Source organism: Arachis hypogaea, chromosome 15 (assembly GCF_003086295.3).
Source record: "Arachis hypogaea cultivar Tifrunner chromosome 15, arahy.Tifrunner.gnm2.J5K5, whole genome shotgun sequence".
Classification (NCBI taxonomy): Eukaryota; Viridiplantae; Streptophyta; class Magnoliopsida; order Fabales; family Fabaceae; genus Arachis; species Arachis hypogaea.
Genome location: NC_092050.1, coordinates 156,082,368 through 156,100,026, shown reverse-complemented (window position 1 = coordinate 156,100,026; position 17,659 = coordinate 156,082,368). Strand labels below are relative to the sequence as shown.

At 34.9% G+C, this 17,659-nt stretch overlaps 1 protein-coding gene across 1 annotated transcript; it reads right to left on the bottom strand.

Annotated features, from left to right (window-relative positions):
* Nucleotides 1–895: 895 nt before the first annotated feature.
* On the bottom strand, nucleotides 896–10,273 carry LOC112751639 (uncharacterized). The gene is made up of 8 exons (XM_072218346.1): nucleotides 9,972–10,273; nucleotides 9,630–9,852; nucleotides 4,104–4,336; nucleotides 3,312–3,583; nucleotides 2,928–3,188; nucleotides 2,663–2,754; nucleotides 2,083–2,295; nucleotides 896–1,849 (listed from the first exon to the last, which is right to left on the bottom strand). The coding sequence occupies exons 1-8, from the start codon at nucleotides 10,271–10,273 to the stop codon at nucleotides 1,838–1,840; spliced, it is 1,608 nt and encodes a 535-aa protein (XP_072074447.1). The 3' UTR covers nucleotides 896–1,837.
* Nucleotides 10,274–17,659: the final 7,386 nt, after the last annotated feature.

The following is a 17,659-nucleotide window of genomic DNA, read 5'->3' as shown; positions in this document are numbered from 1 at the left end:
AGGTAAACCGGGAAAAAATCAAAGCTGAATGGTCAGAGTTTGGAGAAAAATTTATAAAGATTGTTGTAGAGCCAGCTGTACAAGATTAGCAAGGGGAGTTTGGTTTTGTCTTAGAGCAATAAGTACATGACATAAATTTTAATTTCTATATTAAGTTCACTAAATCATGTTTTCCTTTCAGACAGTGTTAAGCCTGTAGGATAATCATTTCACAATCCTTGCTGACTGCTCCATGGATCACAAATTGTTGTCTTCTTTGGAGACTATCTAAATCAGTGCATTGAGTCTCATAGAAATTAAGGACATTCTGCTATAGATAATGATGTAATTACCATATAGAGGTTGCTCTTCACATAAAATAATGCAAGTTTTGTTGTTTTATTGATTGAAATCGATCATTATTTAATTGTTATATATAGTAGGAGAATAATGTCGAGTTAATAGTAAGAAATCATCATTCTCATCAATTGTAAAATCTTATAAAACAGCTGCATTAACTGCACTGACATCTGCTGCATTGACTTACAGTTGTCAACTAACTTAACACCTTGTTTAACCAACTTGTCAACAGCAGAAACTGCCATTTTCTGCCATTTCTATCCGATAATGTAGGCGGCCTAACCTAACAATTGCGTCAATGGCTGACTTCACGGCTTGAACTCACGACATTGAAGCTCAACTGTTGCTTCAAGGCTTCCCTTCCAGCTAGGGTGATTATGGAAACTAATTATAATGTTACCAAAGGCATATTTTAGTGCAAAATCTTAGTATTGTCTGTGGGAAATAACTTGTTTATTAAGCTTAGCAAGATGGAAGTTTTTATTTGTGTGACAAACCCTATATGTGATAAGCACTGATAGGAGCAAAGAGAAAATGTAAGCAAACAAAACAAAACTGAATAGAAACTCACCCTTCAAATGAGAGGGTATATGAATCTGTATATCATTTCTCTGTAATCTCTATGGCATGTCTGTGTCATATAATTTGTTAATCAACAATTAAATGAATCTTCTATCTATGTTACCCTGTGGATTTGTAACTCCATGGAATGCATTAACAGTAATTTCTGTCACTTAGTAAAGTATACATCTAGTTAAATTAGATCTTCTAAGAACCTATAAGATGTACAATTCATCAATCAAAAGATTCTTTTAAGAATGGTTGCTAATATCTGACATGATCAACAAATCAGTAACAGAAATCAGAGTTCTGATCTCTACTTTTGTTCTCATTTTCTCATGGTCCTCTCATCTTTTCAACAAAGTGACGCCTCTTTTCTTCCAACTTCTCGCTCATCCTCTTTCGCAAATCAAACATCTTTTCCCTCTTCCCGATTTTTTTTCTGTTCAGATGGACTAACTTGTTTATCCATAAGCAGAGAATAGAGTGTTTGTGGTTGATAGACAGTAATATCCTCCGTCTTCTCTTCCCGTGTTTCATCTCTATTCTCATTCTCTATGGAAGATGCTGGAAGTTCTTTCAAATCCTCAGTTTGTTGCATTATGTAAGCCTCTAGAAAAGGTGTTGACAGTTGGACAAAACTTTGGCTGCTGCTCTTTAATACTATTGGACAAGAGGAAGATGATGCTCATCCGAAAGAAAACGATTTCCTAACTGGTTCTACTATAGACTTGGCCCCATGTTGGTTTTGGGGTGTTAGCCCCGAACCATCAACTGATATCCTTGCGCTAGTTTTATCATTTGAAGCAGAGGTATCGTGTCCACATTCTTGTTTAACCCACATGTATGGAGCAACAGTCCGAGGAATCCAATTCTCCTTTTCAGCCAGCATCCATGAAATGCTTATGCACTCAGAGTTCGGGAGCACTAAAGCTTCTCAGAATGCTTCCTGTAGAGATACTATAATCTTTTCAGAAAGACATGCAAAGTTGAAGGCTTGTCGGACTATACAAGTTACAACATAGAGAACAAGGAACACGCACCCTCTAAGCAAACTTTAAAAGAGAAAGAAACATAGATATATCTAAAGCATGTAAATTCTAAAAACAGCAGCAGGTTAAACATTGATCTTTAACCAAAATTCATTCATAACTTAACCAAATGGAAATGGGGCTATCATACCTTAAGTCGATTGAGCAGGAACAGGGCGATGCGTGCATTAGTTATTTTGTGATCTCTAACACATGATTCCAGGTTGAAGTCTATATCAGGCATTAATGTGAAACCATACCACAAATTATCAGAAGGAGGGGGATTTAGTTGTAAACGCATTATCCCTTTGAGGGATACTATCCTTATTGCCAAAGTGAGAGGAACCTTTAGATAAGAAATAACCTGTTACTTCGACCATAACAAAGCTATACCTGTTTATAATTATGATAATGATTCGATGTGTAAACATGTGTATCTATCAACATGAAAATGCTCAAAGACAAAGATTTGTAGTGACATGACTTTAAGAGTTTAAGTGTCTTATTATAGGTAAAAAAAAAATCCACAGAGGTAACCGAAATACAGACATGTTAGAATATAATAGAATTAAAGATAATTTACACAATCAGTCATACTAGTTGTTTTTCTCTGTTGTTTATTGTTCTTATAAAGATCTCTTGCCCTCATGTACCTATGTATTCTCCCATTTTTTTCAGGTTGAATAAACAGAATTGTGGGGGGAAAAAAAGTACGGAATAATAGATACTACCTGTGAAACATGCTTGGCAAGAGAATTTAACATAGATTTCCATTTTGATCCATAAAATGAGGAAGATGTACTCCTAGAAACTTTAGACACGTCTGCATAGGACAAATTGACATCTTTAACTTTAATGCTTTCCACAACACTTTGATTTTTGTTTTTTTTTGGGGGGGGGGGGTGTGTGGGGAATAATTCAGTAAAAACGTGACAAATCACTACCATGAAGAAAATGCAAACTAAGTATTTGATTTAACGGTATTTTTGTGCTTACCAGTGTTCCCATTGACATCTACTTTTGGCTCTTGTGAATCATTCACTCCGTCTCCATTGCTAAGATCTTCAAGAAGATCTGACGGGGCACCCCCAGCATTGCTTGAGCATTCCGTCCCCTTATCGTTCGGTGGTTCACCAACTTCAAGCCTTGTTTCAATCTCTACTACTGCACCTCCAGAAATAAGGTTTATCTTATAGGAAGGGCCAACATTTATCTTATAGAAACCACAATCAAGTGAAGGTTTCAGTGAGGATTTCTCTTTAAAAATAAAATAAAACACCAATGTTTATCTCATGACAACCGCGCAAAAGAATGAAGTTGGTTTTTTAGTAATTCTACTCAAAAATTGAGGAATTCTGGAGGAAGATCCATCAGGCTTACTGGACTTTTCTAAGCCATCAAAACTTGATCCTGCTGATGGTCTCATGATAAAAGGATGATATTCAATATTTAGTGATGCTAGATATCGATGACACTCTTCATACAACTGACTAGACCACTTAAGTTTTTCACTCTGATCGCGTGAAGCCATACGGAGGGCCTTACACCATGCTTCTTTTTCCCATGACGTCTCAAGATATATGTAAAGCAATTTGCTTCCATGGTATACCACAGATTTGTTGTTTTCAACTTTTATCGGGTATCTTTTTGCCCTGCAAAACCCAACATAAAAAAATGACCTTGAAGCGCCGTATTTTCTAAGTAAATAAGCAAGAGTACATAACAAAGTGTTTCTTTCCACATCAGATGAAGTATGATACCCATGTTCCAAGCAGCAACAACTTTTTCTTGTTTTTCTCATTAAGATGTATGTGAGATGTAAAGGAAGTGAGATATCCCTTTTTGAATTCAAAGTCAGGAAAACTCATAATAAACCCATTTTCAAAATGATATGCATTTTCACATGCACTGATTTAAAAGGAATAAGAGAATGTATGCTGGTTTTCTGCAGAGGAATACAGCTCACTAAATCAGATTCTAATGAATGTTGTAATATAAATCATTGGCCAAATACTCTATATCAAGCTAGCTCACTAAGCTCTCACATTGTAACATATCCACAAACAAAAGAAAATGATATTGAAATAATGATCTCATCACAATGTTGTTTGGATATAGGAATGGAAACTATACCCCACGCAATCACGAAAGTGACTTCCTGCATCACATTACCGTTTTTTAGAAGGAAGGCTGGATGATGAAACAGCCTCAACAACACATCCCTTCAGCCAAATGGTTGTCTCCGAACCATCATGCTCTGTGAGAATAAGTGACTCACCCTTGATCTTCCCATGCTTCTTAACAGGGCTAACCTCCAGTACCTCCCTTTTCCTTTTATGATCTTTAGCTGACTTTTCCAGCCAGAACTTTGATACCTTGTATTGTTCTAGAACCCAAATCACACCCTAAAGAAAGAAAATGCCAATGAATCGAAATAATAAAAGTAATTGGTGCTCCAAATGTGCATCGGATATCGAATTTGATATTTTTCACATTAATTTAGTCTTTGAAGGGTATCAAATAACTATCATCATGATAACCAAAATCACCCTTGTCATTTTAAGAACCAACTTGAGGTCTAAATAATGTTCATACCGGAAATGGTAACTACCTTAACTTGAGTGATTACTCCAAGCAATACTAAAATACTAAAGTTACTTAAAAGCTACATAGGTACACAATTCGTTTTAACATGCAACTCTGTACCTTTTTTATGATTAAATTTCAAGTATTCCTTTAGAAAGAATTCTATAGCAGCAAGTGGTGCGCAAATAAATGAGAGAACACAAGCTAGCTACTACATGAAAGACAATGTATATAACAACAGAATAAAAAAATAATAACAATAACAATAAAAAGAGGAATTGTGGAAGCATGAAGCTTACCTCTTTTTCGAAGGTAGAGTCAGGTGATTGATAGGATCATTTTGCGAACTAGTGTCCAATGAGATGGGTGCTGAGATTTTGTCTTTGTCCTTCATGATCTTGCGTTGCAGCCGTTCAATGATCCACAAGATTCCCAAAGCTTCGGCAACCACAACCGTCACCACCCCAACAAAAAAAACCGAGGAAGAGAATGAAGATAAAAACCAAAAACATTTTCTTTTCCTTCTTTCAACACCCCAATTGATGGAAAAACTATAAGGACAATTTAAAAAAAATGGAATACGAGAGAATGAGAGGAATGAGGTGAAAAGGAAGACGAACCCCAGATGAGGAAATTGAGAACGACCCAGATGAGAGATGAAGTTAAAATTGGAATCTTTATTTTACATTTGTTCTTAAGAATCGGATGCTAAAATTAAAAGCTGCATTTTCTCTCTTTTTTGTTGTTCCTTCTGCATTTTCTCTCTTTCAAACAGGGCAGCAACTTGTTTGTCTTGCTGCGACATCTACGAATTGAGTTTTGGAGCGAAACCAATTTTATTATAAAATTTAATTAATTTGCTTTATTTCTCTAAAACTTCAGAATTTTAAGAGTTGAGGATTGGGAGTTGTGAATTTTTGAATATTGGTAGTCAAAGGTGAAAAGAAATAGATTTCAGCAAGCTATGCACCAACTTCCAATGCTTGTAACTCTTAGAATTGAATAGCAATTGGGTTGCAACTAAGACATTTCTGGATGAGCTAGGAGTTCCCAAACCAAAATTTAGCTTAATTGGAGTTTTGTAATAAAAGTTATTCAAATTGAAAGGTACTAAGCTTGTTGGTTTTTAAAACAGATTTTGACTCATTTTTACTTAACTTCCAGGTAATGTAACTTCTTCATTAAAAATGGTATTAACTCAGAACCAATTGAAAAAGAAACCTGGATGAGTAAAGTTTAACTACATTAATTTTTAAAGTCATTGAATTTAACTTGGATTTTATATTTTTTGAATATCACATGTTGCTGCTGTTTTTCTGGTTTTATGCACTGCAGAGCAGTCACGGTTTTTCCTTTATTCCTGAGGCTAGAGAAATCAGAAAATTATGATCTTTAGTTTATTAGAAAGCTTATTTCAAGATGAACGCCTGAACATAAAGTTTGCGCAATTCCGAATTCATTTGTTATATTAAAAACAGAAAAGAAAATAGACTGTCGAGGATGTCTTGGTGATAGTCATGGGTTCGAGAAGTTAAAGTTTAATCTTCGTGTGATGTGATTGATTTAATGTTAGAGTTGGGTTGATTTTAAGATTATTCGATATTAAGAAGGTTGAGAAGAGTTTGATAAATAGTTTGGTCAGGACCCGGAAAGGGTAATCAAGATGAATTATAAGGGAATGATGATGAAAAATGTGAAAGGGAGGTTGTTAATAAAAGGAGTTAACATGCCATGACTTGATGAATGATTAAATAATGATTATGACTATGAAATGGCTTATGAATGATGATATATGAGATATGAGTTTTCCTGGGTAAAAACCGTGGCTCGCCACCACGTGTTCCAGGTTGATTCTCGATACTCTGTTAACCCTACGTCGTAAGGGTGACCGAGCACGTATAAATTCCCGGGTATGGATAATCCCCATTGAGTGATTTATATGATGATTGAATGTAAACTCTATGCATAGACTCTTGGGGATGCGCGACGGGGGACAGTCTAAGGTTTTCGGACTTGTCGGGTTGACTGGATAACCGACAGATGGACCCCATCAGCCATAGGACAGACATGCATCATATGCATTTGTTTGTTTTGATTGCTATGTATTTCCTGGGTTTGCCTAATTGATATATATCACCTGCTATTTGTACTATCTGCTCATTACTTGTGCGTGACCTTGTTTGGTTGCTTGTTTCTGTTGCATTGTGGATGATGGAGGGATGGAGGAAATGGAGAAATGGTTTGGTGTTAGATTAGGATTGAAATTGAGTAAGTTAGGTAGATTTAGAATACCTACCCCTATTTATAGCTTCTAATTAGTAATTAAGTTGGATAATTGTATAACAGAGTTCTAGGATTGCCTATGGCATTCTCAGGACCTTATTTATTATACGTGTGGCACTTTTACCATGCTGAGAACCTCCGGTTCTCATTCCATTTTGTATTGTTGTTTTTCAGATGCAGGTCGAGAGGCTCCTCGCTAGGCGTCTGGATCCTGGAAAGCGAAATAGTCATTGGGTGTATTTTGGCTTCTGGCTGTATATATGTATATATATGTTTAGCTTACTCTCCAAGTAACTTATGTATGCTGCTCCTCTTAGAGGTTGAGGGAGAGATAGGAGTTATTTTGATATTATAGTGTATTTTGGGATATTTTGAGAACACTTATGTATGTTTATATGTATATATATACCCTCCGACCAGCCTTAGCTTTGCAGGCTGAGTCAGAGACTAGTTATGCTGCTTCCTTGGTTGTCCTTTACTCTTTTGCTTATCTTTATCATGTTCCTATTAGGTTTCTTAGCACGCAAGTAATCCTTTCCTAAGCGTTGCACTTTTTATTTTGCGATTTTGTTTTACCCGTTTTTGAAGACTCCTAGTTAAATATCTTTTTCTTTATTATTATTATTATGTATATATTCTTAGAGGTCGTAATACCTTACTTTCTCAGTCTTATGACTTAAGCATAATACTAAGTATGGTAGGGTGTTATACTAAATATTGGTGAATTAATTTTAAAAAATGGTATATATAATAAAGTTTTTACTATTTTTTTCTCAATAAAATTTAATAATTATATACAATTAAAAAGATACACTTAATTTAAGATAACGAGTGATACATAAAAAATTAAAAGATTTTAAATTTAACATATGTAGTGATGAATATAGTTTCAGTTTAATTATAAATATATATACCAATAAAATATTATCGAACTATTAAAATAATTAGATTTTGTAACTATTATTAACTTTAAATGCCATATATTGTTATCATAATAATGATGGCATACAAACTTTACACTTCTATCATGATTATTTAAGTATTTCAATAATTTTAATGCATCAAACTTAATTTTATATTATCAAGTATCGTTTAATCTAGTCCAATTTTCTCTACATATTCTGAAAATCTGGCAACTCCTGCCACTTCTAATAATAATTTATTGTCCGTTCAGACTTCAGAATTTACCAACATGCTATTTTTTTTTGGTGAAAAAGGTACTTTTTTTAGTATGTATAAGAAATAGATCAATGGCTTCTTTCCCCATCTCATGAATAGCATAGCTATTTATCATGGAAGACCAACCAATTAAATCTTTGTCTGTTGCTTTTTCAAATACTTCTCTAGCTTTCTTGATGCTTCCACACATGGAGTATACGTGTATGAGAGATATTTGAATTTGTAGATTATATTCCAATCTATTTAGAGGATGTGTGGTTCAAATATTATTTTGTTATAAAAATTTCATTCTTATGGGAATTAAATATATCCAAAGAAAAAGTGGGAATTAAATGATGGTATTTTGATTTTTTGAAATCAAATTTGCTTGAAAATAGCTTTTTAAATTTTAAATTAAACATGGTCATATGATATTTCCATCTTAAAATTCTTATGAATTTTTTATAATTTTTCCAACCACACACATCCTTAGAGAAATATAATCTTCCATCTCTTGTGCTATGCTAATTGATCCTATATCAGCACAAGCTGATAAAACAGTGGCAACTGTTGGTCCATTTGGTCTAAAATTTGTTCGTACAAGCCTTTCAAACTGAGAAAATGCTCTTTTTGATAAAATCAAATTAAATATCAATGGTCTTTTCCGGGTTCGATGAAAGAGCATTTTCTAAGCTGGACAGAGGAGCCGAGGAGTAAGAAAGGTCGAAAGCAGCGGTTGAGGAGCTTTTGTGCGATTATATGGAACATTTGGCTAGAAAGGAACATGAGAATTTTTAAGAATAAAAGCAAAGGTGTTGAAGAGATCATCGACATGACCGTAACTAGTGTGAATGAATGGACAAGTGTCATTCCCTTTCGTTGTTGATGGCTATACCAAAGACTTTCGTTGTTGATGGCTATACCAAAGATGATGTGGGGACTTTTACTATTTTGATGTGATCATGTAATTAAATAAGTTTGTGATATTAGTCTGTCTCTGTATGCTTCACTTTATTGTGTTGACCTTTTACTTTAAAAAAAATATATCCTTCTAGCAGATACAAGGTTATTAGCAAATTAAATATCCATTTTGCATACATAGTTATTAGCAAATTTTCAAGAGATTCCTCTTTATCGCATCCACGTTTGATTACAAAAGTAACTTGAGAATACACAAGTTCAAGTTTGAATAATGGGCAATTATTCAATTTGTTTTCATTAATACTTCAGATATCCAAAGCTGATTTGTGTGATATAATTTATTGTTTTCTAACACCAAAAATCTTATTTTTTAAAATATGAAATATAATTGACTATTTTAAAATATTAGAATATAATATAAATTGACTTATCAAATTAATTTCAACCAACATGAATACTAAAATTAGTTTACATACTCTTTTCATATTCCATTTAAGTACATCTTACATTTAAATTTATATATTTATTAATCAATTAATTTCTTTCGTGAAAGAAAGGAGGCTTTCCTTATAAATCCATGTACCAAATCTTCTTGTTTTGATATTAATATTGTGAACTATTTTGCCCGTGATGACATCAAAGGAAGCCAATTCATCGCCTGTTGATACGAGAGATTACATCACATTTGTTCCCCATTCTGAATGCACAATATTTTGGAAAAGGTCCAAATCTAAATGTGAAAAGTTTCACCCAAGATTCCTTCACACCAACTTCACCCAAAATGGATATTTCAATGCTATTATTCTGAGCAAAAGAGGAAATCAGAGTAACAGAGTCGTTGAGCACTACCAAAGTTCTGGTAGGGCCATCATCATTTTCTTGCAGCCAAACAATTGATGTTGTTCGAAATGTTTCAGTGCTGAGGTTAAATGACACAAGTACTTGTTCTTCGAGTCCATTCGTGGCAAACTCGCTACCCCACCAGTGGCATACTCCATTCAAGTATGCTATAGAAGCTTTACTTATATTTTTTTTTTAGTCATTTCAAGATCAAGTTTCTTCCAACAATTACATTTTAGACTATAAATTTGCCAAATTGTTAGAGCAGGCTCTTCTAATTCCATTGGATCATAAATATAATATACACATTGAATCACTTTATAATCATCATTCACATTATCATAACCAAATCCATGAACACTTACATGCCGATCATAGCCGGGCTCATCATCAGTAATACCCGGCGGAATAATTTTACGCTCGTCGGTTTTGGGGTTCCAAAGTCCGATTACCTCATGACCTCGTGCATAGTGACATATAATGCCATTAACACATTCTAGAACCTCGCCGGGACCATAACTCTCAACCAAAGTTGGCAAAACTAATGTAACCATGTTTTCATATCTCTCTCCAGAAAGTAAATGCACATTATTTTCACTACGGACGTTTTTATCTCTTTGGTAAAATAATCTCCATAGAAGGAGAGACGATGAGTGGGCAGTTTTAGATTTTAAATTCTCGTAGTACATGCTCTTAAAATAAGGATTCTCAAGTAAATTTAGCCAAGACTTACGTACGCAATTAAATCGCTTCAAAGATTTAACCGGTAATTTTGCTAGAATTTTCAGAGCAAGATCATTAGGAATCTGATCGCTATGGTTTGCCATTTGCATTGAAAAAAAAGGATGAAAACAAACAGAGATTAAGGTCTTGTGCTTGTGCTGTGCCTTTCAAAATGTAACGAAAAATAAATTAGATTCCAACATAAAGTTTAGAAAAATTTCAATGGTGTTTCGTTTTGCTAGCTCTATTTGTTTCTCTCCTAATCAAGATCTCTAATATATAGGACTAAACATCAAACCAATCAAATTGATTGATTGGGAATATATATAGCAAATCTAAATAGAATAAGAAAAAAAAAAGGAAGCCGATATAAATTGTAAGTACTTGAATTGTATTTGCAATCACAACCATAAATGTATAATTATTATTCATTAGGCTTAGTTTTTCTTAAACAATATTAGATTCTACTGGTTTAAAAAGAAATAAGTATCCTAGACTGAAAATAACTCCTTATCACTATTTGTGCTACTTTGTTGGAAAAATAAAATAAAAAAATTTTTAAAGTGAAGTCAAAACATATAATTTGAAAAAATAACAAATCAAATCAAGTAAAAATGAAAGGGATGTATTTTCTATTTATTTAATTGAAAGAATCATAGTCCATGAATAATGAAACCAAGGTTGGCACAGGCCTTTAGCAAAGGGTAAGTGAAGGTATTCCCATGCTCAGCGGTGTGTGAAACCATGGAAGTGTATACGTTTAAGGTTTCAGTAAAGAACCCAGTATTGGTAGAATCTCGAATCAAGTTTCATAGGTAAATGGGGCTTTTTGAAACTTCTAAATGATGCAGAACGCACTGCCATTTAAATAATGGACAATTATCTGATTTGTTTTCATTACTACTTTAGATATCTGAAATTGATTGTGTGATATAATTGAGGATTTACACCGTAAAATAATTAAAATTACATCAATGTCCTAAAAAAGTGAATTAGCTTACATACATGTCCTAAAATAAATTTATATTAATCGAATCAACTGAATTCAATTTATACTCTTTCAATGTAAATCAACTAAAGTAAATTTATAATTTACTATATATATGTTATATCAATCTTGATTCAATTTACTTGTATATGTAATTGATGAGTTTGGAAAACTCTATTTCTAATTAAGTGATGATCAAACATTATTAATAAAATCAGTTGCAAAAATTATTGATACTAAATTAAAATGATTAAATTAATTTTTGCAATGCAGGTTCAGATTGGGCCAAAAATGAAAATCTGGTACAAGCCCAATATACTTCTAAGAATTTCAACTTTAATGTTGAATTATTGTGGCTGAAACAATGTGTTGTTACATGGGCCAGATTGATTTATTATTGCTACAAGCCCAAATGAATGCTTCCCTATTTGCTCAATGCATGATCCGAAAAATATACATCAGGAAAACAAATGTTATTAATTGGGCCAGCTTTTATTGAATTTCAACATGAAGCCCATATCAAACCAAAGATCCAATGCTTGATCCGATACATAATGAAAGAAAGCAAATTGACTCCATGCTTTCCAACGGATTCAATCTCTTGTTAAGGGATGGATTTCAAAATTTAATTTGCCAGCATTGGAAACATAAATGAGAGAGAGAATATGAGTGACATGATTGATTTGATCAATGCAGCACGCCACTCAAGCAAGGGAAGTAAAAGCAATCCCATTTAATATGTTCTATTTCAATTAATTGCTTTTACTCTTCATTCTCTCTCATCTTTCCTTCCTCTCTCTTTCGGTCTTTAACCAGGAAACATTGGTAGCCATAGAAGCAAAAATAAGCTACCGAAAGGAAGGGAGAGCAAGCCTAAAGACCATCACAATGATGGCAAGAAAATATACTAAAATAAAAATGAGCTGTGGCTGAAATTTTCACCAAATATGGTTAGATTTGGTGAGGTAATCTTGAGCTCTTTATGCTCAAAAAAAGGAAGAAGAAGAATCGGCCAGCAAGATGAGATTCTTGAAGCATGGCTTGTCTTTGATTCTGCTCAACCACCACAGGAAGTAGCTAGAGTGGCGAAGTGATGGTAGAGGCAGAGATTGAAGCAGATGAAGTCATCATTATCATGAAGCATCAAGGGCCAGAAATCCATATTGGAGAGCAAGCCAAGGATGGAGAGCTCGGATTGATGAAGAATGATGATCAAGAAAGGACTAGAGGTAATTGCATGTTGGGTTTTGCATGGTTGTCTCTTCTCTCTCTATGTGGCCTAACCAGTTCTGTTTCTTGAAGGAGTTAGAAGTTAAGCTTGGGTTTTGGCTTCAAGTGTGGAGGCTTCCCTCTTCTATAAAAAGAGTGAACTACCACTGTTTGAAGCAAGGAGAAAATTTGAGAGTGCAAGGCACAGAGTTCTCAGAGCTACCTGAGCTAACAAATTTCTCTTCTCCTTCAATGTATTCTGTTTAGTATTTTTCTATTTAATTTTATCATGTCTTGAGTCTCATGGAAAAAGGCAAACAGTGAGGTTTGTATGAAAAAGTCATAGAGCGAAAAAAGGCAAAGAGTGCAAAATTAAAAGAAAAAGCCATAGATGTCTTAGAGTTTCTTTGTTCATCTATGTTGTGTTTCATGATTCTGTGGGAATCTCCTTGTAAGTTGGGTTAGCACTTTACAGTTTGTAATCAGATTGATTATAGTGAAATTCCATCATGCTTGTGATGGAGACTGGATGTAGGCTGCACTGCACTTAGCAGCTGAACCAAGATATATCTGGGTGTAATCTTTCTCTCTTCTCTACTCCATTTCTGTTTCTACTGCACAGGAGCAAAAACCAAAAATATCTCGTGCCAAGTAATGAGACAAAAAGAAAAGTCTCGTGGCTAAGGACGAGACAAAAGAAAAAGTCTCGTATCCAGTGACGAGATAAAAAGACAAAAAGTTTTCTGAATTGGTTTCACAGGTCTGCAAGGGTTATCAAGCGAAAAGGGGGCTAAGATTCAACCTCCCCTTCTCTTAGCCACTGAAACCTTCAATTGGTATCAGAGCTTGGTCTCAAAGAGATCAAGCTTTGCAGCTTGGAGTAAAGATCCTCATGGCAGAAAACAGTGGCTCAAATGTGGTGTCCTACAATCTTACAGAAGGACAGTCAAGCAACAGACCGCCTCTTTTCAATGGGAAAAACTATACCTATTGGAAAGAGAGAATGAAGATCTTTGTGCAAGCAGTAGACTACAGACTTTGGAAGATCATCTTGGAAGGCCCTCAATTTCCAACTAACACAAGTGCTGAAGGAATAGTTTCTCTCAAACCAGAAGCAAGCTGGACCGAGGAAGATAAGAAGAAGGTGGAGTTAAACGCCAAGGCAGTAAACCTGCTCAACTGTGCTATCAGCTTCGAGGAGTACCGACGGGTATCAAGATGCACAGCGGCAAAGGAAATCTGGGACAAATTGCAAATCACCCATGAAGGAACCACCATTGTAAAGAAGACTCGGATAGACATGTTGAACAGAGAGTATGAAATGTTTGCAATGAAGGAAGGAGAGTCCATTGATGAACTGTTTGAACGATTCAACATCATCATTGTTGGCTTAGATGCTCTAGGAATTACATATCCTGATTCTGTGCTAGTGAAAAGAGTGCTGAGATGTCTCACAAAAGAGTGGGAAACAAAAGCTTTAATTATTTCTGAGACCAGTAGCTTAGACTCCATGACTTGTGATGATTTGAGAGGAAATCTTCTTGCTTTTGAAAACATCTATTTGAAAAAAGATTCAAAAAAGAAAGGAATCGCTTTTTCTTCTATGACTAACCCTCTGGATGAAGAATCCAGTGATAACTCCTCTGAACATGAATTTGTGTTGTTTGCCAAAAAATTCAGGAAAATGATGAAGCTCAAAGGCAAAGGCAGCAGCTCAAGGAGAGTAAAGAAAGACCTTAGCAAGGTAACCTGTTACAACTGCAAGGAAATGGGACATTTCAAATCTGATTGTCCCAAGTTAAAAAGAGAGGAGAAGCCGAAAAGAGGAAAGAAGAAGGGACTGATGGCCTCATGGGAAGACTTGGAGAATGACTCAGATGATGATGAAGAAACCGAGACCAAGTCACAACCATGTCTCATGGCAGATCACATAGATCAGGTAGTCTTTCACAACCCTAACACTGAGGATCTCCATCTTATGATAGACCACCTTTCTGAAAAAATAAGATGTTTTCTGTTGGAAAATCAAGAACTTGAACAACAAATCACCATTTTTAAGGCTGAAAATAGTTTTCTTAAAGAGAAAGTGAGAGAGGCCGAAACTGCTTGTGATCTTGTTGAAGAAAATAAGCAGTTAAGAGCCCAAATTAAGAGCTGTGAAAGTAACCATTCCGTTCTTGCATATGTAGATTGTTTTAAACAAAATGAAGAGTTGCTTAAAGAGGTTAAAAGGCTTAAGGAAGACTTAGCCAAGTTCACACAAAGTTCTGAAAATCTGAATCAAATATTGGCTAGTCAAAAACCTCTTTATGATAAGGCTGGGTTAGGGTTTTATAAAACTGAAAAATCTCATTTTGAAAACATTGCTTCATCTTCAAATGATACAAGGTATCAAGACCCAACCTACTTTAACAAAACAGCAACTCCAAGATTTTGTAGGCTATGCAATCGAAATGGTCACTTTCCTATTCAATGTTTCTTTGGCAAAAGAATGATTGGTGATAAAGTTTGTAAAGTTGTTTTTGATTACAATGGCTTAGGACATAGAAGATGGTTTAACGTAAAAGGATCCAAAAAGATTTGGATACCTAAGGTCTCTTAAGCTTGTTTTGTAGGTGTGCCTAGCATCCAAACGAAAGAAAAATATGTGGTATATGGATAGCGGATGCTCTAGGCATATGACCAGAAAGACAACCTTCTTCATAAAGCTTGATGAATATGATGGAGGACTTGTCACATTCGGTAATGATGCAAAAGGAAAAATAGTGGCTGTTGGGAAAGTTGGTAAAAAATTTTCATCTTGTATAAATGATGTTCTCTTTGTACATGGTTTGAAACATAAATTGCTTAGTGTTAGTCAATTGTGTGATTTGGGTTTTGAAGTTGTTTTTAAGAAGTTTGTTTGTTTGGTTGTTTGTGAGAAAACTGGGGATATTTTATTTGAAGCTAAAAGATGCAATAATGTGTATGGATTAACTCTTGAGGACCTAAAAGAACAAAATGTAACATGCTTTACATCTCTTGATTCTGAAAAATGGCTATGGCATAGAAAGTTGGGACATGCAAGCATGTACCAAATTTCTAAGTTAGTTAAGAAAAATCTGGTTAGAGGAATTCCAAATATAAAATTTGATAAGGATCTTACTTGTGATGCTTGTCAATTGGGCAAACAAGTAAAATCCTCTTTTAAACCTAAAGATGGAATCTCAACCAAAAGGCCATTGGAGATGTTACATATTGATCTTTTCGGACCAACTAGAACTCAAAGTTAGGAGGTAAACACTTTGGTCTTGTGGTGGTAGATGATTACTCTAGATTTGGTTGGGTACTTTTCCTTGCTTATAAAAATGATGCTTTTCATGCCTTTTCCACGCTTTGCAAGAAAATTCAAAATGAAAAAGATTTGAAAATTGCCCATTTGAGAAGTGATCATGGAAGAGAATTTGAAAATCAAGATTTTGAAAAATTCTGTGATGACTTAGGAATTTCTCATAATTTTTCATGCCCTAGAACCCCCCAACAAAATGGGGTGGTTGAAAGAAGGAATAGAAGCATTCAAGAGATGACTAGGGCTATGCTATGTGAAAATTAGATTCCTAAATTTTTATGGGCTGAAGCTGTGAACACAGCATGTTATATTTTGAATAGAACAATCATTAGAAAAGGATTAAAGAAAACCCCTTATGAGCTATGGAAAGGAACCCCTCCAAATCTTAAGTACTTTCATGTTTTTGGATGCAAATGCTTTGTACTTAACAATAAGGAAAACCTTGGAAAGTTTGATCCAAAATCCTATGAAGGAATGTTTGTTGGATATTCCACCACAAGCAAGGCCTATAGAGTTTATCTCAAAGAGCATAGAACTATAGAGGAATCCATACATGTTACTTTTTGTGATTCTAACTTAATTCCCAGTATTGTAAAGGATAATGATTCAGATTGTGAAGAGGCTGGAACAAGTAAAGAAAATCTCAAATCTGTGCAAAATGAAGAATTTGTCAGCCCGGTTTTATTTCCTCAGATTGAAGGAGAAACTTCCATTTTGTCTCCTGAGCAGACACGAGAAACTGAAACAGTGAGACCATCAGAAGTTCATCAAAGCTTAACACCTACCCGAAAGCCTAGAGAATGGAAGTCCATGAGGGGTTATCCTCATGACTTCATCATTGGTGATCCCTCTCAAGGTGTAACCACAAGATCCTCCACCAAAAGGCAAGCCGAACCTAGCAATCTTGCTCTCTTGTCACAAATGGAGCCCAACAATGTCAAACAAGCTCTTGAAGACCCATAATGGGTTAATGCAATGAAAGAAGAGCTTGCTCAATTCGACAAGAATGAGGTTTGGACACTAGTACCCCATCCGGATGGTAAGAAAGCAACGGGTACTAAATGGGTATTTAAAAATAAACTTGGTGAGGATGGACAAGTTGTTCGTAACAAGGCTAGATTAGTAGCCCAAGGTTACGATCAAGAAGAGGGAATAGATTTTGATGAGTCTTTTGCTCCGGTAGCTAGAATGGAAGCAATTAGGTTGCTTCTTGCCTATGCCGCCCATAAAGGTTTCAAAATGTTTCAAATGGATGTTAAGTGTGCTTTCCTTAATGGTTTTATTGATAGAGAAGTGTATGTGGCTCAACCCCCCGGTTTTGAGGATAAAAAGTTTCCAAATCATGTTTTCAAATTAACTAAGGCTCTTTATGGTCTTAGACAAGCTCCAAGAGCTTGGTATGAAAGGCTTAGTGCTTTCTTGTTGGAAAATCATTTTCAAAGGGGTACCACCGACACTACTTTATTTATCAAAGCATCTAATAATGATATACTTCTTATTCAAGTTTATGTTAATGACATTGTATTTGGATCGGCCAATGTATCCTTGTGTGAAGAGTTTGGAAAACTTATGACTAGTGAGTTTGAAATGAGTTTAATGGGAGAGCTAACTTTCTTTCTTGGCCTCCAAATCAAACAAACTCCTAGTGGTACTTTTATTCACCAAGGAAAGTATGCAAAAGAACTTATCAAA